The sequence below is a fragment of the Rhea americana genome, unplaced genomic scaffold (assembly GCF_003343005.1).
Source record: "Rhea americana isolate MKP2758 unplaced genomic scaffold, rheAme1 scaffold_42, whole genome shotgun sequence".
Lineage (NCBI taxonomy): Eukaryota > Metazoa > Chordata > Aves > Rheiformes > Rheidae > Rhea > Rhea americana.
The window spans coordinates 1,751,654-1,772,340 of NW_028186557.1; the positions used below are offsets into that span (position 1 = coordinate 1,751,654).

The following is a 20,687-nucleotide window of genomic DNA, read 5'->3' on the forward strand; positions in this document are numbered from 1 at the left end:
GGTGGTCCTCTGCAACAACTACTATATGGAGCTGTTCAAAATTATTCCTTCCCTTGGTTGTTTCATTAGACAGCACRTCTCTGCTCCTTTCCCATGGCTGATCCAGTTTGCACTTCTAGTCCATCAACTCCCCGTTCCTACTGTACTTTCTTGCCTACTTTTACAGTCTGCTTCCTCCARTCTTTATTTGCAGAGTAATACTATCTCAGCTTCCTAATGTCTTCTCTTCTCCATACTGTCTTCCAGTTCTTTACTAACAAATGCTCTTTTTGAGATGACCTGCAAGAGCTCCACAAGCTCCATTTTTTCAGTTCCTCCTTCAAACTCAGCTGATACCAACACGTTGCTGTTGTCAATGATGTCCACAACATGTCTCGTGATCAGGTCTATTTGTTGAGCCTTACAGGAACACAGTGCTTTTCTTTGTTAGAAATCACAGAATTGGTAAGTTTGGAAGGGATCTCTGGAGATCATTTAGTCCAACCCACCTGCTCAAGCAGAGTCACCTAGAGCRTGTTAGACAGGRWTGTATCCAGACGGGTTTTGAATATCTCCAGAGAAGGAGACTCCACAACCTCTCTGGGCAACCTGKTCCAGTGCTCCGTCATTCTCACAGTGAAGAAATTCCCCTCACATTCAGGCAGAACTGCCTGTGGTTCAGTTTGTGCCCGTTGCCTCTAGTCCTGTCACGTGGGACTATTGAAAAGAGTTCAGCCCCATCCCCTTGACACCCTTCCTTCAGRTACTTCTACACATTGATAAGATCCCCTCTCAGTCTTCTGAAAAAGCACACCTCCCYGTTGGGGAATCGAACCCCAGACTCCTGGGTGACAGGTGGGGATACTCACCACTATACTAACAAGGATGGGCATTACCTGATTTTGTTTGTTTGTTTTTTAGTTGCAAACAAAATGAATGGTGGCACAGCCCAGGACTCTGAGTACTTCTCTTCCAGYATCCTGCCTAGTGGGTCCTTGTTCAGAGCTGGAGATCTTTACTGCTAACAAGACTTGGTGAATAATAACGAGGAAGAATACTGAGAGTGTATCTTAGACCTCCCCCACATCCCCAATTTCAGGCCTATTATTATTTATTTATAAAAATTGTATTTCTCCCTTCTGTGTTCCTCTCTCGTACTATAAAGTGCGATCCCTGGGAAGGATCTTCTGTGCTGCCGCATTGACAATACATGGTTAAAGGGAGTAACTTTGGAGAGGGAAAAGGTGAGAGGAGAAGAATTAAGATGATGGTTTGTTTGGGTTGTGCTCGCACAGACACCAGCATCCCATCAGCCCAATTTAGACTCTGCTGCTACGTATCATCTCTCATGTATACAAAACATCCAGAGATTTCATGCGGGTCTTGCTAGACTGTAGGCAGTGGAATAGCTTCCCTTTGCCGCCGCTTCCAAGCACCATTTCCTAATTTAGACAGAAGAAGCACAACTGAGAGGTGAATAATAAATCGATTGCAAGTCAGCATGTGTGCATGTCACCAAGGTAATTTACTGACCAGGGCCAYATAGTAGTACGTAAAAGAAATGGGCAGAAGTTGCTTAAATCTGGAAAGTAAAGCGAAGCAAGCACTCTACAGGTTCCCAGGAGTTAGACTCAATGTGGGTCCTGCTACTGCACCAAATTTATGCTCTTGACCTTGGAAGTGAAGCAAGGACTCTGAGACATCAAATATCCACTCTAGAAAAGGGAGAACACCTCTACAATATACCTTGTGTAGTCCTGAATGCCCCARTATTACATTTATTCAATGCGTACCAGTTTCCAGGCCATACTATGGCAGATCTGAGCACAACTCACCAAAAATACACATTTGATTCTTGTAAGGTAAATTAACATACTCATAGAAGTCACTTTTTTGTGTCTGAGGAGAAATTCATTTTCTGGACATCAACAGATACTGGGGATTTTTTTGTTTGTTTTTTTCTTTTCTSAACCTTTGTAGGATGAAGTTTATTTAAATCAAGGTTTCCTCCAATGTTTTCTGTTTTCAAGGTTGGGTTGTATTTCTGTGGCCTTATTCCTTAACAGCAGCATCCTGAGGGATCCATAATTACTGACACTTATTTCGCCTTTTCTTGGTGTGCCTGAGAACTGGAGCATTCAGCAATGGGAAATCATGGTACAGCTGGAGGCAGGACTGCGAGGGGACTTGGCTGAGGTCTCTGCGTGAGCGTATGGCTGCACTTCTCAGGCCTGCTTGTGTTTCAGGGACTTGGTGCCAGTAAGATCTTCACAGTACCAAGGTTCCTCAACTTCCTTCTGTCCTATAAATAGCTGAAACTTTTATTTGCATGGCAAAGGCAATGGACATGATTTCCAGATTTCCTTGGCACAGTGCTGCTTGCTTATGTGATGGCTGCCTTACTAGTCGAGAAATTTTTTTCCTTTCTTGCAAACTCCCACCTCCTCTCCCCATCCCTTGCCGTTGCTTGTACAGAGCAATCGAGTAAAGAAGGTCTTACATAGCTGACATAAATTTGGGGTTTTGTTCAGACCAATATTTCGAAAGTCTTCCTTCAGGGTGTTCACTCATGGCCTATTAGGTAGGGGGTAATGCTTATTTCAGTGCCAGTGTACAGTCTCCTTGCAAAGGTGTTGCAATTCCGCTATGGAAAAGCAGATCCGTTTTGCCCCAGTGCATGCTCATTATTTCACTCAAATTATGTCACTCACCAAGACACTCCTTTTGTTCCAGGGCTTGTGTTACGAAACTGCACCCTTTAAGCTAACCACCACTGGAAAGGAGAGGCTTGATTTTGAGTGAATGTCTTTGATGCCTTGGGTAGTTCTTGGAAGAATCTGCCTCTGTATTGCCTTGATTGACAAGACCTTTTCTATAAATTCGAGCAATTAAGCAGCCTAGTAGCAGCTGCTAGGGAGATCTACTGAGCACAAACCTGAGAAAGATTGCTGTGCGGATCTCCTACTGTTCTTCTGGCTCTGAAACACCATCCGCAATTCAGAACCACCAAAGGYGATCTGACTCTGACAAGTTAGGTGAGTATGTTTCTGTGTTGAGTCTGTGTCATGGCTCCTGCTCATGAACAAAGCAGTGGATTTTGCTAAAATGGCAAAGAATAAGTGTTTAATTTGTTCTGAAGTTTGTCTCTTTTAGTCACAAAAGCTTGTTATTAAAAATAGGGATTTTTAGTATTTTATTTTTCTACTCTGAAGCTCATATGTAAACATACGCTCATTTAATCATGTGTGAGACTATAGCRTATGCATGGCCATGTATGTGAAAGGCTCACTGCAGAAGCTCCATGTACTGATCTAAAACTCTGGTACTCTGGTTTACCAAATTTAAGAGTTTGGGTTAACAGAAGCCTAGAGACACAAATGTCASTCAAGCGAAAGGGGGGCTAAGCTCATTTGACTTAAACCTATCAACTAAGAACACAGCCCAAAGCACAGAAGTTTATGTGCCAAATTCAGTAGCTGATCTCTCCAAGTTAAATGTCAAGTCTGGGGTTTCTATATGGACCTTTTTAAATGCCATGCAAATATGTGAGGTGTAGAGTGATCTTGTGGCTTAGGGCTTCAGTTACTTTCCGTCTCTTTTCTTTTGACAGAGAAAGTTGTGCCAGAGACACTAGTTGCCTTCTTCATCAAAGGTTTAAAATAGAAAGACAGCAAATATCGGAGGGACTTGGCCGGTGGTGGACTGCTTGAAAGTGTGAGAAATTTAAACCCTTTCTGGTCATCTTGGCCATGTCTCTCCTTGTCTAACTGGCTCCATTCATGGCTTAGCAGCTGTGGCTGGGTCTGAGCCTGCTGGRAGGGTGGTGTGTGCCAGAGAGAAACTTGACATTGCTTTCACCTCTCTGGCTGCAGCCCTGGAAATGACCCAGCATCAGTCTAGTACTCAAGGTATTGGAAATGGTAACTTCAGTATCAGAATCAGTCTTTGGAGGTGCTTATCTCTCTCCAGAGATTACAGTGTGAACTCAGTGGTAGCTGGCTCCTAATTTAGGTTAAAAGGTAAGTGGKAGAAATCCAGGATTAGATGCCCTCATCAAAGTGCAGCTGATATCTTCAGGCCTAATGCTGCTAAATGGACGGAGCTGCAGCTTCTTTCTCCTTGTGTGGCAAAATAGGGAAYCTACCAGCTCCCCGCAAGTGTGCGTGATGCCCTCCAGGCTGCCCCTACCTGGGCCAGTCCTGACAGAGACCAACAAGGTGTGCTGACTCAGAGAGGCCAACCAGAGCTCAGGACAACCCACGTGGGACTGGAGGAAGGCATGTGTTGTGCAGTAAACTTGCAGAATCTGTCTGCAAGTGGCTTTCTCGCCTCTGTGCAAACCCCACTGCCCTGTGGGCAGAGCCTGCAGGATGCTGCTTTCSCTTACAGACCTTCTCACTAAGACCTGTTGGGAGTAGGTGACCCCTTGTTCTTACATGTGCCCCTCTCCTGGGCAAAGAGATGCCACCTCTCACAACTCCCCGCTTGCCTCCTTTCTGCCTCAGGATGAAGCTCCAGCATGTGGTCATGGGTGCTCTGCCTCTCCTGCTGCTGGTGGGCTGCCTCAGTGCCCTGAGGACCTCTGGCATCAACCTGCGCACGTTCATCGGCTGTGCTGTGCGGGAGTTCACCTTCCTGGCCAAGAAGCCTGGCTGCAAGGGGCTGCGCATCACCACGGACGCTTGCTGGGGCCGCTGCCACACGTGGGAGGTGAGGATTGCCCAGGACGTGGGGGTGAGGGTGGCAGTTGACACTAACTCCTGTGGGGAGCGATATCCCTTAAAACTTGCAGCTACCTATGAAGCAGCTGGGAAGGTGGCCCTGTGGCAGGGCTCTGCTCCCTTGTTGGGTTCCTGGCTCTGTCACAGGCTTCCTCGGCACCCCGCTGGGTAACTGCCACATCCCTGTTCCTCCAGAGAACTTCTCCAGGGACCCACTGTCTGCCCCATGCATGTGTGTGCAGCACCTGGGGGTGAGATGGGACCTGGTTTCACATCCCAGAGCTGCAGCTGTGGCAATCACGAACAGCAGTAATGGTGAGAGGATGTGGGGCTCTCCAGAGGTGCGAACGAAGATGAGGGCCGTGTCCCTCTTGGTGACCACCTCATTGCTGCTGCCAGCGGCTGAGCACTTTTCTGTACGTCCCTGCCTCCTGACTTCCACTTCTCGGAGAAGGATGTGCATCATGTGGCAATATTAAAGAAGCGCTTATGTAATACTCTTATTATGCAATTTGAAAGCCTCTTACAGCTTAAACACTTAAGGAGAGGAGGCCTTTATTACTTTACTGGAAGAAAATTCCTTTGAGATTAAGATGGAGCTCCCAATTGATGGGTAATATATTTTGTTCTGAAAAGCAAATCCCAAAGATAATGTCTGGTTTCTAATTTGGCCCTGTTTTAAATCACAGCCCTGTATAAACACAAAGCAGCTAGTTTCGGRGTGAGGAAAAGGAGCAAGAAAGAGCATGAGTAAGTCTGCACACGCTTCAGAGAACAAGTTTCTGAGTCGCTTTGTCTGTCTTTCACTGAAACGCTCAGGGGGCCTGACCCAGACTGATGTATTCAGGGAAACTCGCAGCGACTCCGGAGGGATTTTGCCCACATAAAGGCAGGGGCTCTCCGTAGTTGAGCAGAGGAGGAGGAGGAGTTGTGGCCTGTGTGCCAGCTCTCACCCTCCAGAAAGGGCTGTGATGTGTGCGGATGGGGGGTTGGTAAGAGGAAGGGTGTCTGGWTAGCTCTCTGCTGGGACATTGCCTCTATTTTTTCCCTCCATCCTTGTTCTCTGTCCCCAGGGTAGGCCCTTTACACAGCACAGAGTGGGAAAAAAAATTATGACACCTCCTGGCTGTGTTACCTTATGCTGTTCCACATCTGCGCAAGGGAAAGGATTATAGCGGCTCCCATTCCTGTCTGTCTTGCCCCTCCTTGGAGTTTTTGGAGAAAGGGGGGCTTTTGTCAAGCAAAAACTCACTTTTCACGAGAAGTAATGCCGCTGTGCTAATGCACGGGAGTGTGGGTTTCAGGGCCTTCAGGCTCCTGTTTTCTCCTGCTGCCTAAGGTCAAACTGCTGCCTTCGCTGCTGGTACTGTTTGCGTGCATTCCCAGTGGGACGTGCGGTCTGACTGGGAAGACTGGCCTGGCAGAAGAGCCCCAGCCATTTGGCACCTGGACGCACCGCTTGTCGGGGCAGCCTGTACAAGCAGAAGGGTTTCCAGCTGCAAGCGTTCTCTTTGGTGGGAAGTCAATGCTTTTGGAAGGAAGCAGCTGCTTTTGGCAAGCGTGTGCATTTGGTCGAAACACTAGTATTCTGCTAAACCCCAGCTTTTTGGCTAGGCTTTTGTCTTCCTTCAGGCAGCCTTGATTGGAACTTGATGCTTTAAACAAGCATGCGCATGCACGTACACCCACTCCCCTGGTGGCAGGGTCTCAAGAAGCAGGTGTTTAAGGGTACAACGTAAGAACTGTTTCCATAATCTTTTCCATTTTGAGCTGGTGGCTCCTGTGTTTGTACTGAATCGCCTTCAAGGTACTGAGACACTGGATGTTTTTTCTTCCTTCTTGCCTGATGTCACGTTTCTCTGCAGAAGCCAGTCCTGGAGCCACCTTACATTGAGGCTTACCATCGTGTTTGCACCTACAACGAGACCAAGATGGTGACAGTGAAGCTGCCTAAATGTGCCCCCAACGTGGACCCGTTTTACACGTACCCAGTGGCCATCCGCTGCGACTGCGACGTCTGTTCCACAGCAACTACTGAATGCGAGACCGCCTGAGCTCTCCTTTCCCAGGTCTGGCTAGGACGGACCAAATTCTTCCCTGGCTTTATACCCCTGCATTACAGAGGGTGTAAGCCAGTCCAGAATCTGATCCATAAATCTAACGCTCCTAATTGCTGACTTTTTGGGGCAGATGAGGCTTACTTGCTTCTCCCTTTCCTGCTGTTTAAAGCATTGCTGATGTAGGGGTGTAGTATACAGGCTTGCAACAGCAAATCCTTTGGAAAAAAAAAAAAAGAATGCATTTCAGTTTCCTTTCCTTACAGGCATTTTGCAATATGTGACTTTTCTTCAGGCACAAAATGCACATAGTCTAGCCAGTCACAGAGAGGTGGAAATGAGGTACAAAGGCCTTACGGTCTGTGTAACAACCTCTTCGTTCCTTTCAGTTTTTAACACCTTTCCAGGAATGTGAATGTGAAAAGCAGCGTTCCCCGCTCCCTATCACTTCTTCTTAATCTGTYAGTAGCCATCAAAGAAAAGGCCTTAAGGCCAATGAAATGGAAATTGGGTATTGAAATCACAGCCTTGAAATTAGGATGAATGCAACCTAAGCCTCGATTCAGGCTTAGGTTCTTAAGCTCATGATCAAGTGTTTTTCTTAGTATCTGTGGACTTGCAGTTAAGCACATTTCAGTGATTTAATTGGAGCTATTATGTTGAAAAATTTGTGTCTTACAAGAGAAGATTCCTTAAAAAAGAGAGAAATGCATTAAGTCTGTAAAATCAAAACTACTTTTCTTCTCGTCCTGCTTCTGTCTAGGGATTAGAGAGCATCTGACTTCATGTAAAATTAGAGACTCTGCACAGCCTGCGGAATGGTCTCTCTCGACCATTTCTAGAGCTAAASGGGGATCGATCCAAACTGCAGCAGCCATGGTTGGGCTTCAGTGAGGCCTGGCTGAGGKGTCAGGAAAAAGGGGGACATGTAGGATGTTTCCACACTTCCCTGTGCTGCTCAGCTCCATGGACGCCTGCTCTTCAGAAGGAAACATGCGCTGAGAGCCAGACAAGAGCCAGAAATGCCCTCAGGAGTTGTGTGTTTGACAGTCCCAGGACAGGGAAGACAGCAGACAGGTTGAAGGATGGTTCACACCTTCCCAGACCCGCTATTTATAAACTAGGGGACACGTGGGAGCTKCTATGATGGTTCCCCAGTGACCACAGCCGCGTAAGTGCCTTGTCCCCCAGTTCCCAGGTGGAGGAGGACAGATCCTTGCTCATCCCTGATTTCTCTCTCCTGAACAATGTGGGAATTTTAGGAAATCACGAAAATTTTGCCAAATAAGGAAGGCTCTGAGCAGCCTGTAACACAAAGACAGCTTCTCAGATAGCTGTGAGGAGGGGGTTCCTGCTCAAACAGTATCAACACCTGCATTTCCACCTGATTAAGTACCTTTTCCTCTGAAGTAATCTCCTTGGTTTCCAGGGATGCATCCTTGAAAATTTAGTTGAAGTTTAGTTTTAGTTGCTGTAACTTTTTTGGCTGTGGAATTGTGAAAGCTCCTCTGTGGCTGGGTAGGAAGGAGGTGATTTTGGAGTTCCTGGATGGAAGCTGCTGTATTAAGCAGCAGCAGTAGCAGTTTTCYGCTGATGGTGATTCAAAGCACCTTTTTAAAAGTCCTCGCATTTTGTGTCARGTTGTCTCTCTCAATCTCTCCAGTCTGTTATTGTTCTTACTGGAATCACAGCTATCATTGGAAACCTGCAAATTATTTTCTGTGTCCTTAATAAACCCCAAAATCATAGTAAGAGAGCAATTTAAAGCAATGTGTCCCTCTTTATTTATGTATAGAGGCTTCTCACTCGGAATACGTATAAGCTGCTACAAACTCTTTGCTAGAGACGTGAACACCTGCAAAATATCTCCTCGATGCTGATGTGAAGTCATTTCCTTCACTGAATTTCCTTCACAGAGTCCAACTGTGCTGTGGTCCCAGGACTAGGAGTAGGGTTAGAAAGTGGCAAACTTCCTTCCTTTGCAGCCAGCAGGAAATATGGGCTGTACCCAGATACAGCAAGGCAGTAGAAACTTGTCCAGGGTCTAGAAGAAAACACTGCCGGGTGTGAAGGAAGGTTTTGACTGATGTGGCAACACCCAGACTGGGAGGAGGAGGAGGAGTGGGAAGAAGACATTGCCTGAAACCAGGCTAACACTTCTACATGATCTTTTAAGGAGAAGAGCAAAAGTGAATGGAGCTGCTGCTGGTTTGCTGTGGGTGGCAGAAGTACAGCAAATGCCAGGGACCACCAGCCCATTTCACTTAACATCCCTCTTCATTGAGCTYTACTGGATTCCTACAAGTAGAGCGCACCACATTAAGTTTCAGGACCCAACTTCATTCCTGCTGCTACTAATTTGCAAATAGAGGGTCTTTTCAGAAGATTTTACCCTACAGAGTCATTCTGTTAAATTCCCACCAATTTCAGCACCTGAAGTCTTCTGGCTTCCGCATTCTTTTATGCTGCAGCTATGATGTTATGTCCAAGTTAAAATTTGTGGGCAATCAAAATAGCCCATGTGGTCCAAGGGGCAGGAAGACTCCTTTTGAGGCTGCCTTCGTCTCTTCAGGGGGCTCCTGAATGCCGCTGATTTAAACCTCACCTTCCCACCTATCCAAGCAATTGAACGGCCCTTCCTTCTGTGTTGCACAAATTTGCAAGGAGCATTTGTCACAGAAGCAATCAAACCTTAAATATTACCTCTCCCAAGGAAACCTCCAGTGCTGTTTTTGTGGCACATTAGTTATCACATTCACCTGGACACCAACCACAAGCACCAATCAAGAGTCCTAACAAATTGCAACATGAACCTCTTAAAAGTGCAATTTACCCTTACACACTTAATCTGGCTCCACTTTTACTACCCAAAAACAAGCGAAAGAAATTTTACTCTAGATGTATAAGGGGAACTTGACTTCCCTGGGAGAATTGTCTTTGCAAAGCAGGGACTAGAGAGGCTCTGCCTGCTTCACGAAGCCTTGCTGTTGAACCACTCACAGACCTGCAACCGCTGGCTTGAAATACTTGTTGCAGCAAGTGGCTTTCTGTGAAAGTGGGGAGACATATGTCTACCTGTTTGGAAAGGGGAAGGTGCAGATATGGAGAAGGGTTGAGTGACTCAAACTCAGGTCTTGGCTCTGCCGTAACCATCCGGATAAGCAGTAGCAAATCGGTGGATTTCTTCATGCCTCTCCTTCTCTTCTGGATGCTGGAAATGATGATAGGGCTTTCACTCCCACTGGAGGTCCACTGGGTCTTAAGGTTCAACTCCTCCTCTTCCTTTTCAGCAGATGTTGCATTCAGCCAGGCTGAGCGTGTCAGAAATCAGCCAGGAGCGTATTTCACCTTGTCTTCAAAGGCGAATTACTTGCAGTGAYAGGGAGGGCAGGAAGAGGCTCTGGACAAGTGTTTCCTGCATTCACTGGCTTGCCTTTCGGAGGGTGGGATAGGCAGCTCCCTCCCGTTCTCGTTGTACTCCCGTAAAAACATAGGAACTGTCGTACTGGGTCAGAGCAAAGGGCCGTCTAGCTCAGTATCCTGTCCCAGACAGCGGCTAGTAGCAGATGCTCAAGGAAATGGGTAGGCAGCAGAGCCTGTGCAGAGGTGTCCTTSCCAAGTCATAGCCACTCGGCTTTAGCAGGCAGCGGTTTAGGGACTTTCGGCTCTGGAGGATGCACTTGGCACCTAGTTATTAACCACAGATGTACCTGTCCTTCACGCTGCTTCTTCCAGGATGTGATCTGGCCTTAATAAGTCTGKTGACTAGTGCCAGCTTCCTCCAGGGGTAGGTAAATAAAGTTCATTCTAGGCCGCACGCTCTGCTTTTGTGAGTAGTTCTGACTCCTCCCGGGATGTATTCGTTTATAGTAGCTGGGGAATTGGGCTGCAATGCCTTTATTTTTTCAGGAACAGACTTTTGCAGCCCTTTGCTCTGAGAACAACAAGCTCCCCTAGGAGAGGCTGACTAAGCCTGCMGAGGTTCACGAGCTGGGGGAGCCTGGCACGTCTGAAGAGAGCCTCTCTCTGATGAAGTTTCCTTTATCCTAGTCAGCATTAGGGGCTCCATTCTGCAATGATGGAATTTATGGTCTTAATCTGAAGACCAGACTAACCAGTCGATATGATTACTTCTGGCCTTGAAATCAGTGGAAGGGAAAAGCTGAGTAACAAAGGCAACTTTTTTCCCCCTTAAAAAAAAAAAAACAAAAAAAAAAAAACCAAAAAACAAACCCAAGATCTCTGTTTTGAACAGAGCCAGTCRTATTCTTGATTCCAGTCCAGCACTTCAGGACTGTCTTTTCTCATGTCATTTCTTTAGCCCTTCAAGCATTTCACTTCCTTTCCAGCCTCCCCCTGCCCTGCCTGCCAGGCTGAAGGTTACATAACWCATCAGCCTCCTCGCTATCAGTAAGTGTTGGAGGGTTTTATTACTCAYGTGTAAGGTTTGTCAGTGAGTAACAAACTACCTGCAAAACTTCTAGTGCTTGGGCTAATGCTTTCCCTAACTGCTTTACCAAGAGAGCTCCAGTGTCTCCTAGGCTGCCTCAAACTGGCTCCTCTCTAAAAGCCTTTAAATATTCACTCAAAAAAAAAAATCTTTTTACAGAGCTGTGATATCAGCTGGAGACCTCAGCCAGTAATGCTCAGTACCTCCCCCCCCCCTTTTTTTTAATAAAGGGCGATGTTGTATCTGAAGGAACAACAAACCAACTATCTTAATGCTATTGGAGAGTGGAGACTAAAGTTCTCCAAGCATGCGTTGATGGACCCCCTGGGACACGAGTGGGCCGTAGGCTGAGTGCCCAGAGGGAACTGCACCGCCAGGTCCCCGCGATTCCACGTTCCCGTGTTTCTGGGCTGTGGAGGATTTGGCTAAGCAGCAGTTTCCCTGTAGGAGCACATCTGAGCCTGAGCAGACCTCTACATTGTCACCTCTTGTTCAACTTCTCACGTTGTTCAGGGGATGCTGGAAGGTGCAGATGGTTCCCGGACTATCCCAAAGCAATCCAACGTGTTTGTGCCTGTTTTTCCTAGATGAAATGTCTTGCAAGACGTAAGCGATTCGCATCTCGGCAAATAAATAGAGCAGCACACCTTCTCCAAATGATGCTGTCAAAATACTTAGTAACACATTTATTTTGTTAAAATAAACTATGTACAATAGAGGATATTAATGTGCAGTTATAATATACAATAATTACATGTTTAAAAGAGGATAAGCAAAAGAGTACAGAATCATGTGCTGTAAATAGAAAACTAATACCGTTTACATGATTTTTTTTTTAATAGAAAAACATAATTGCTGGAAAACTGTGATTCTGTGGTTTGAAATTTTATTGCTTTGATGTGAATTTTGAAGATTTGGTTCATCTTAAGAAAAAAAAAACACATGCCACTCAAAGGTCAGGCACAACTTTCTAGTACTAATCCTTTGGTTTCATCAGCCCCATATTCCAGAAATATTGCACGTTAAAATTTTTGAGAGGAAAAATTTAATTGCTCTTATGAACTGAAGTAAATGACTCTCTTCTTAACCTGGTAAGAACTAACTGATGATATGTTAGGTCCTGATGTGTGCTGAGGTCATGACATTTGCTTCGCAAACAAACTCCATTAGGATTACTTGTTTCACGGTTAATTAAGTACTGTTGAAATACTAGGAAAAAAAGAAAAGAAAGAAATTTTCTYGTCTTTGTGTTCTCAGGGAAGCAGGGAGTCCCTTTGCGGTGAAATGCTTGTATTTAACAAGTGCATCAACATCATAACAGGTAAAACTGGATTCAGTTATCCTTGCACTTGGCGACCAGTGGAGGTCCGCCTCCCTGCTCCTCGCTGGCAGCCTCCCTCCTTGGTGCCCTCCCAGTCTGCAAGGTGCTGCCGAGCCCCGGGCATCCCGGCGTGACTCCACGGGGGCAGCTCCGTCCCGGCGGGGCAGCGCGGCGGCCGCGCTGCGCCCTGCTCTGCAGCAGTTCCCACCTGCCCACCGAGGCTCGCCCACCCGAGGTCACTTCTGCTCATGAGCAAAGAAGACGTTGCCAGCATCTTTCCTCTTTTGCATAGTTTCRTGTTATTGCTTATTAATGAGTTAATATTTACAAGTTTGGGGAAAGCTTGGTCTCGTTTGCCCCACTTGCCCGATACCCACACGGGCTAGAGCAGTTCTGTGCCTGCCAGGTCTGTAATGCTGTTTCAGAGAGGTGCTGGGAGAGCCGCGAGGAGAGGCCTGCTACAGATACGGCTTAAACCCCGACTGCTTTGATAGACTTCAGGCAAAAATTTCTATGCGCTTTCAGTACTGTTAGCTGTTGTGTTTGGATACCTGGATACCGTAGACTGGTGACAGCTGTTGACTCCAAATTCATCAGAGCTGGTATTAGTGGGAGCTCAAACTGATACTTGTCAAAAATCAAATACAAATTTAGATCTGGCATCCTGAATGCTGCCATTCCACATGGGATGAGATGAAATTAAGTGACACCGATACGGTGTCAAACTCGGAAGAGATGCCTGTTCCTCTTTGAATATTACACTGTTAGTATAATTGTTTTCATCTTCAGCCTCAGTAGTGGTTGGAACCAGAACTTACAAATCCAKTCTCCAAAGCCCGAGATAAAGCTCAGATCAGCGAAGTCTCCAGATGCCTAACGTCTGCTGGAAGTCAACAAYCGGCAGCCAAAAGGTATAAAACATTCTTGGAGCTGGCTCAATGCTCAGAGCTTGGACAGCCAGAATAATAGGGCAGAAGAGGAGGAAACTTAACAAAGAAATTCTCAAATRCTTTCCACATTAGTCACACGTGGACCCCATCAAAATTTTCCATTGTCTCCATGAGAATCAAAATGAAGCCAACATACAGCATTTTTAGAAATGTTGCCCTAAAATTATAGCTAGAAGAGGCAGCCAGACACTGCATTATGGTCTGTACATTCCAGAAGAGAGGAGAGATCATCCTCAGAGTCTAGTCTTGTTAACAGATAGTTTCAAAGTGAAAGAGATTTTCTGCCATTGACAGGAATTCATACAATTTTTGGTTATTTCTCTGTGATGTGTGTCTTTGTGAGCTCATTTTCCAGTTATGAGGTTCATGTTCTGATTCTTTTCACTATTGCGTTGGGATTCCTAGACTTGCCCAGGAAAAATATATCTTTGTTCCTGTTTCTGAAAGTTTTAACTGAAACTACAAAGTAGAATTTAAAGTTTTTTTTCATGATAGTTATGAGAGTCCCCTTAATATCTTAAAATTAAATTTAACTTTTAGGATCAAACTGACTGACTGTGGCTCTGGGCACTGATTTTATGGCAGTCCCCCAAAGCAGGAGCATAGATGCTATTTTGCTGTTGCATTCATTACTCCTCATCAGTGCTTTTGCTCCACCTTCTTGATGCAAAAATGTTTCTGTTCATGTCTTGTTTTGCTAGGTGAGTAGAATTTAGATCACAAGCCATTACTGAAATCAGTGGGAGACTTTTTTCCTACCTTCAGAGGGCCTTTATTCCCTACAAGGGAAGTTAGTATTTATTATAAGGATTTTGTCTTCATTTTTACATGGAATAAAAATGTGTCTAGAAATCATCTGCAATAGGTTGCTCTGACACAGCAGACGCTCCTCCATTCCTGCTAGAGTTGTAAACCAAGAAAACCTTCTGTTATTTTCCGGTTTCTTTCTTTAAGCASCATGAAACGTATTACAAATTCTCTTTAGGGAAAAAGAAAATACAGAGAGCAAAGAATGTGCAGCCTTATTCCTGTATTCTACCTATTTATTGAACAAATGGTCCGTGGGCCAACATCAGCATATGTTGCATTGCTTTGGTGGAGAAAGCAAATGAGCTTTCAAACAAACTCAGCTTGAGATGAACTGATTCCATTACAATTTAGTTTTAATACGGATGAAGTTTCAATACTGGGAATGAAGATGTGCTTACCGTGTGGAAATAAAGCTGAAAAAGAGGGCATGAGCTACATGCAACAAAAAAGCTACATAAGCAAGGAGGCATCTTTCATGCCATTTTTGTTAGAAAGCAGCAGCTTGCTCAGTGAAAACACACCTGCTAGACACACACTGTCAGTGTAATTGGCCACTGTGTTGCTTGCTACGTACAAGCCTGGGTGTGATGAGGGGAGACAGTGGTAGAAATTATTTGCAAGCATTTCTGCAACCTTTTCCAAGCTCCTTCAAAGGCTTCTCAASTTGTATCTCTGGAATCATGGAACAGTATCTTGCATGAGATCTTGACAGCTTTCATTCAATGGGAAATGAAGCCCATACATCTTCATCAACAGACAATTGCCAGGTGTGAAACTTCCCCTGTGCATATGGCAGAGATTTGCCTATCCCCGAGGTGTGTGTGGGGTTTAGCTCCTTGCCTGGAGTTGTATTGCAATGATTGTTTCTGGGGAATTGCACTTGGTTTGGGTGGTGACATGCTCAAGGCTTGACTTCTTTCCCAGTTCATCACTTGTTTCTTCTCCACTATGCTGCTTTAGAGTTTGCAGATATCTGACAGATTGTGGTGCTGGGAATGCCAGGTGATTTGTACAGCATGCTGGGAATGGGAAATCACTGCTCTTTTGGGGGAYGCAGCTCAGCATTGTCACTAAAGGGGCTAGAAGAGATTTTGTTGCAGACTAAGTACATGGACGGATCACCAGAGGCCCTGTTCAGGCTCCCTAATTTTACTTGGCGCCAGTGGGATTGTTGGAGTCATGAGGAGGTTGGAGATAATTCCTTGCAAAGCAAGATTCTCTGCAGTATGGGGAAGGCTGCCATAATCTGGTTCCTTAATAAATGTCTTCAAAATAATTTTATTACACATTAAGATGTAGTGCTATATTTAAGTCTTTGTTTATTTTCAACTGAAGCTGTGCTCAGTGCTTTAAAAGAGAAAAAAAAAGTGAGAAATATCGATGAATGCTGTTGAAATGATTGTTTTGGTTGTCTTGCTGGCCTCCACAGGATTTCTGCAGTTCTGGCAGCAACAGGATGTTCCTATCTTGGCTGTGCTAACCCTTTGCGTCAGGCTCTCTCCTGGCTTATTAATGGTGCAGAAAGTCAGCATCAGGTCCAGCGCTTGTGTACATCAGTGGAAAGATTCGCCTCATGCCAGTGTCACTGAAGTCGGCTTAGTTCAAGCAGTGGGATACAAAAGCATTTAGTTCCTTGATTCCTTTAGTTCTATGTGATAGACTGTTCTTCAGGAGCTATGTGCTACAGTGACAGTGGGTATTTAAAGGGCAGAGAGAGAGGATCTGAGAGGGTTTGCCACCTTGGACAACCAAGGTGAGCTTCTCAGCTTGAAGACTGCTCCCTGCTGCACCTGGAGGATGCATGTACATGGGGTCTATACCTGCTTGAGCAAATGGTCCTTGATGGACCTCTGTAGGGCTGGATCCTTGTTTCTATGCTCTCCCAATCTTTCCTGAGCCCTGGGAGGCACAGTGAACTGTGGAGGTCTTTGTGGACTGTCGTTCAGGTCAAGAAGCGGTGATATGGCACAAGTGGTGTTTTCACAATGATCCAGTGGGGAGTGATTTCTGTAGGCTGTTTTAGTGCAATAACCAATCTCCAATGTGTTGGTATTCCATGCGGGAGTCTGTATGAAAACCTTTTTGGATCTCCATCTATTTGAAACTCCTAATTAAGGCTAACAAATCCTGATAGAGCATTAAGGTTTCAGAAGCGGCCAAGGGAGATGGATTTTCTAGGCTCTAGSGGATTATTATTATTTTTTAAGTTATGAATGGTAGGCAGCCCTGTCACGAAAGGCTTTGACATTGGTTGCATTAAGGAGACATTGCCAGATAGGTTCCTGGAAGGGTTTATACCCTTTACAACTCTAACTCTGTTCCTTTGAAGATGGAATCAGGGTCTGATTTCCAGCTAACCTCACAGTGAGAAAACCCAGCTCCTTTCACCTGGCAAACATTTACTGATTTTCTTGTTACTAAAGGTGCTTAAAAATAACTTGAAGTTTCTCCATCTTGCCTTATGCCTGTGCTTGCACTGTGCCTGCTGTTTTGATATTTTTGAAAATAAGCTTTGCTGCCTGTTCGCACACCATCTGTTGGTTCTTAGAAAAGGTATTAGGTATGATCTGCCAGATAGTCAATGAGTCTCCGTAAGTCTGCTTACAATATATTTCTAAAGCCTATTAGCCTGTGCTATTTCTCCCTTCCCAAGACAACAGTGTAAAAGGGCAGATCCTTGAATAAATGCCACGTTGCATGGATAAGTGTGTGTACGTAGCCGAACACCAGAATAACGTTTGGGGGACCTGCATTAATGATGTCCATTTTTAAAACATTTATTTCTGTTGGCAGCAAAATTAAAAATAAATGGAGTGCAGAGGCTGTTTCTCAGTGGATTTTAACCACACACCCTTGCAGCGCCCAAATGTCAAATTTTGGTCACCATCGACTCGAAAAACTTGCAGTTTTACTGCCTCACATACTTGATACGCTTGACTTTGTAAGTGCAGGGAAAAGCCTGCTTTGCCTTAACATTATGTATGCATAATAATACTTTTCTATCTGCTTTCAAAGCTATGCAGTGATTCGTTCAGGGTTCTGTAGCTTAATATATTAGGATGGTAGCATTTTAGCTTCTACATCACAGTGTGTTTTTTCACTAATTTTCCTCAAACTAATGCAGTTATATTAATGCTATAACTGCCTAGTTCATTTCTGATTTAATGTGCCTATCCTATGCCATACCATTAGTATTAATAGGCACCCGTGATACTAGGCGGCACACAAAAATGTCATTTGATTATTTGTGGCTTTCTCTGATGCATGCYGGGATTGCTATATTGCACTTTTTCAATGTGCTCATTATTTTATAAGCTCAGCTGTCAGTCTCGATTTTTATTTCCTCTTCATTTTGTGAAGCTCTAAGAATATCCATCAGCTCCAACCTGAGCGTTTTCATTGCACTTCAGCTAAAACAGGCTTCACTTACTTTACCCAGAGACTTGTATATGTGCTAGCACTCCACAACAACCTGAATCAAATGCAACAAATATTTGTCCTGTTTTATTTCCACTGAAGTAAATGGCAGTACAGTGAAACTCTGACTCTTTTCTCTGAAATCTGCTGGAAGCTTTTTTTGTTGTTGTTGTTTCAGTGGATTTAACAGTAGTCAGGTTGCAAATCAGCATTTTACCTATTTACATTTTTTTTTTATTTAGTCCACTCCTAGTCTTCCTCATGCTCCTCTGATTTCTTTATACTCGTTATAGTTGAGCTGGCTGCCGCGTCCCGGCTGYGTGAATACTCGCTGCGGCGCGTGGGGACGGCAGTGCGGCTCTGCGGCACGACATTAACTCCTTCTCCTGACTCCAGCCCTGTCCTCACTCTGAGCTCTGCTCTACGGGTCCAGCTATTTGAAGCAAAACGTCTAGGATGTAATGAAACTAGATGTAGAATATGCACAATGAATGCCAACAGTAAATGAAATCTCGCTTCTGTATATCTTCGATTTACCATGACTTTTCATCCGTGCTAGCGTGCAGCGGGAAGAGGTGGTTAGGGAAAGTCTGCTGGGTAACAGCGACGAGACAGTGGCATAAAACATGACTGTGYTGGGGTCTGCTTGGGAGTATTTTGGGGTGTCTGATTTGGTTTATACTGGTGCCCACGATAAAGAAAAATTGTGCTAGAGTAAAAGGAGGAGCTCGGATCGGGCATCGCGTCCTGTGTGTCCCCTCGTGCGCACCCGCGCGCAGCGCTCGTTCCGGGCCCTGCCGAAGGCGCTGACTGCGCCGAGCGAGCGAGCGCTGGGTCGGTAATTCACYGCTGGGGACCCCCGCCGCCCTGCCTCTCAAATAGTAACCAAGACGGAGGAATGGGAACAAAAGAAGAAATAACGAATGGTGGGGGAAGATGAGGTGGGAAGGACTAGAGTCAATTTACTTTACAAGAAAGCTGCTTTTTGTTTGTTTTGTTTTGAATTGAAGGCAATCGGATCRCCTCAAAACCCTTGAAATCAGCATGATCTTTGGCTTTTTTGGTTTTTGTTATTTTTGTCTCCTGGGTGAGATGTGGAAATCCAGCTGCTCTACACAGTAAATTTTCAGTTGCCATTGCAATGCGACTCTCTCTGGTTCCTAGAGCAGAACGGAGGTTCTTCCACACTGGTGTTTCATGTCTAGGACAAYATTATTTGGTGGCAGAAGTTCTGTTTCAGTATGTTAATGCAATAGGTTTTCACTAGCTGTGGTCTTCCTCTCTCAGCTTATGGAAACATGGCTCAGCCTGAACATTCGCCTGTAAAACTACAGTTATTTGCATTTTTTTTGTTGTATGAACATTCCTTAAGTCTGGAGGTAAATGTTGATCCATTTTGGTAGCTTGGATGAAGCGACATACGGACACTGTGAAATTTCACTGTTAAGTGAAAACAAACTGTAATCRCTCCACCTTTACTTTCATGTAGATTGAACAAACTAAAGTATATCCTGAACTAGCGAGTCTTATAAGAAAAGTAATTTAAAAGTACATCCTACCTATAGTGTATATCTTACATATTAGAAATCTACAGATCTCCATGTGCTTTCAGTCAATTCAGATTCAATTCGTAAGTACTTTAAGTTCCTAATTTTGATCAATCCTTGTTTAAGGCCACAAATAGAGTTTCTCTTGTTTCTTTACCACCTTTAATTCTGTGTTTTTTTTCCATACAGCACCTTCCCCTTATTCCTAAGGTGAAGACTCAAGCAGGAGCAGGCATCCTGGTTTATATTGGCTCAGTGCAGCCTGCGACAGGCTGCGTACAGCTCTGGAGGATTAGGAAAGCACATAGACATAAATTGGCCTAGTGTGATACAGCTTGGAGGTTTCACAGAACGGAGGGCTCCTCTTTGGGTAAAAAGGACCCCTTTCTGGTCATGTTCCCCATTTCAGTTGCRTGTGACCTTCATTGCCCTTCTAACCTGCTTGGTTTCATTGAACTCGTCTCGCTTTTCCTTCCGAGTGACTTCACACAACGGTGCAGCAGCTGTGGCACTTTGCGCAACGCTTCTTCTTCTTTTTGGGGTGGAAAATGGTGAGGATCGCTTCGTCGAAGACAGTTTTAAGGCCTTTCTGCGTGAGGGCTGAGCACTCCAGGTAGCACTGTGCTCCRATCTTAAAGAGAAGAGAGAAAGCGTGAGTACCCGCTGCTCGGAGAGACGAATAGCCTTGTTCCAGCACCCTTCTCCGTACACGCGCTGCCTGCCATGGAGGGCAGCCCAGACCTCTAAACACGAGTCCAGGTCTTTGTTCTGTTTTATATCTGGCTCAGGTCATCCCGAGTGAGGGAGCAGGATGAACTGCAACACCCATATCTCTTCACAGGAGGAAAATGGGGAGCAGGAATCCCTATCCAACCCTCTARAGAGCATGTGCTGCACCCCAGTCACTCCCTGGGCTGAGAACTCAGCTTCTTATCCACATAGCAACAGGTTTCAGGAGGATGCTGACTGTGAGTGGGTGGAAAGCGGGTCATTAGCTGAGTCCCTTGGCTCTTCTCCTGCTCCGCAGGGAAGGTGTAGTAGCACAGAGGCCTTGGAACAGGCCTCTGCTACTCAATGTGCAATGAGTAAATTGGACAGCTGAGATAAATAAGAAATGATATAAATGAGAGTAGTAATGAGAATCGAATTGTCGGTATTTTTGTAAGGGATGCTTCTGTCCCTGTGTTATTGCTACCGGGCATGGGGAAATGCACCTAGGAGCTGTTAAATCAAACATAAGGATATGAGATGCTTTTGATGCAAATGTCCCCTTTAGGTAAGAAAYGGGCTGTAGCATTCTTATGCTCTGTTGCCAGTTAGTGCCACTATTTCTTAGCAGCATAAGCAAAACTGAATGTTTGCCTTTCCACCCACTTTTCTCACCACCTAAAAGTGAATAGCCAGGAGTGGAGAGCCTCTGCTATGGGCAGGGATG

General features: G+C 45.1%; 2 protein-coding genes across 2 annotated transcripts in view; one reads left to right on the plus strand and one right to left on the minus strand.

Moving 5' to 3' along the window:
- The first annotated feature begins 4,485 nt into the window (after window positions 1-4,485).
- Window positions 4,486-6,794, plus strand: GPHB5 (glycoprotein hormone subunit beta 5). The gene is made up of 2 exons (XM_085314989.1): window positions 4,486-4,689; window positions 6,566-6,794. Exons 1-2 carry the CDS (start codon window positions 4,486-4,488, stop codon window positions 6,752-6,754), a joined length of 393 nt encoding a protein of 130 aa, XP_085171115.1. The 3' UTR covers window positions 6,755-6,794.
- Window positions 6,795-11,864: 5,070 nt separating this feature from the next.
- RHOJ (ras homolog family member J) overlaps window positions 11,865-20,687 on the minus strand; it is a 59,257-nt gene continuing 50,434 nt past the window's right edge. Inside the window, exon 5 of the mRNA XM_085315038.1 lies at window positions 11,865-19,883. Within this exon, the coding sequence (XP_085171164.1) occupies window positions 19,737-19,883 (147 nt within the window). The 3' untranslated portion in view covers window positions 11,865-19,736. The remainder of the gene's footprint in view (window positions 19,884-20,687) is intronic.

Excerpts from the sequence above, each read along its gene's own strand:
- GPHB5 (XM_085314989.1), top strand. The coding sequence starts at position 4,486 with ATGAAGCTCCAGCATGTGGTCATGGGTGCTCTGCCTCTCCTGCTGCTG. Across the intron at positions 4,690-6,565 it reads GCCGCTGCCACACGTGGGAG|AAGCCAGTCCTGGAGCCACC; the intron begins GTGAGGATTGCC and ends GTTTCTCTGCAG.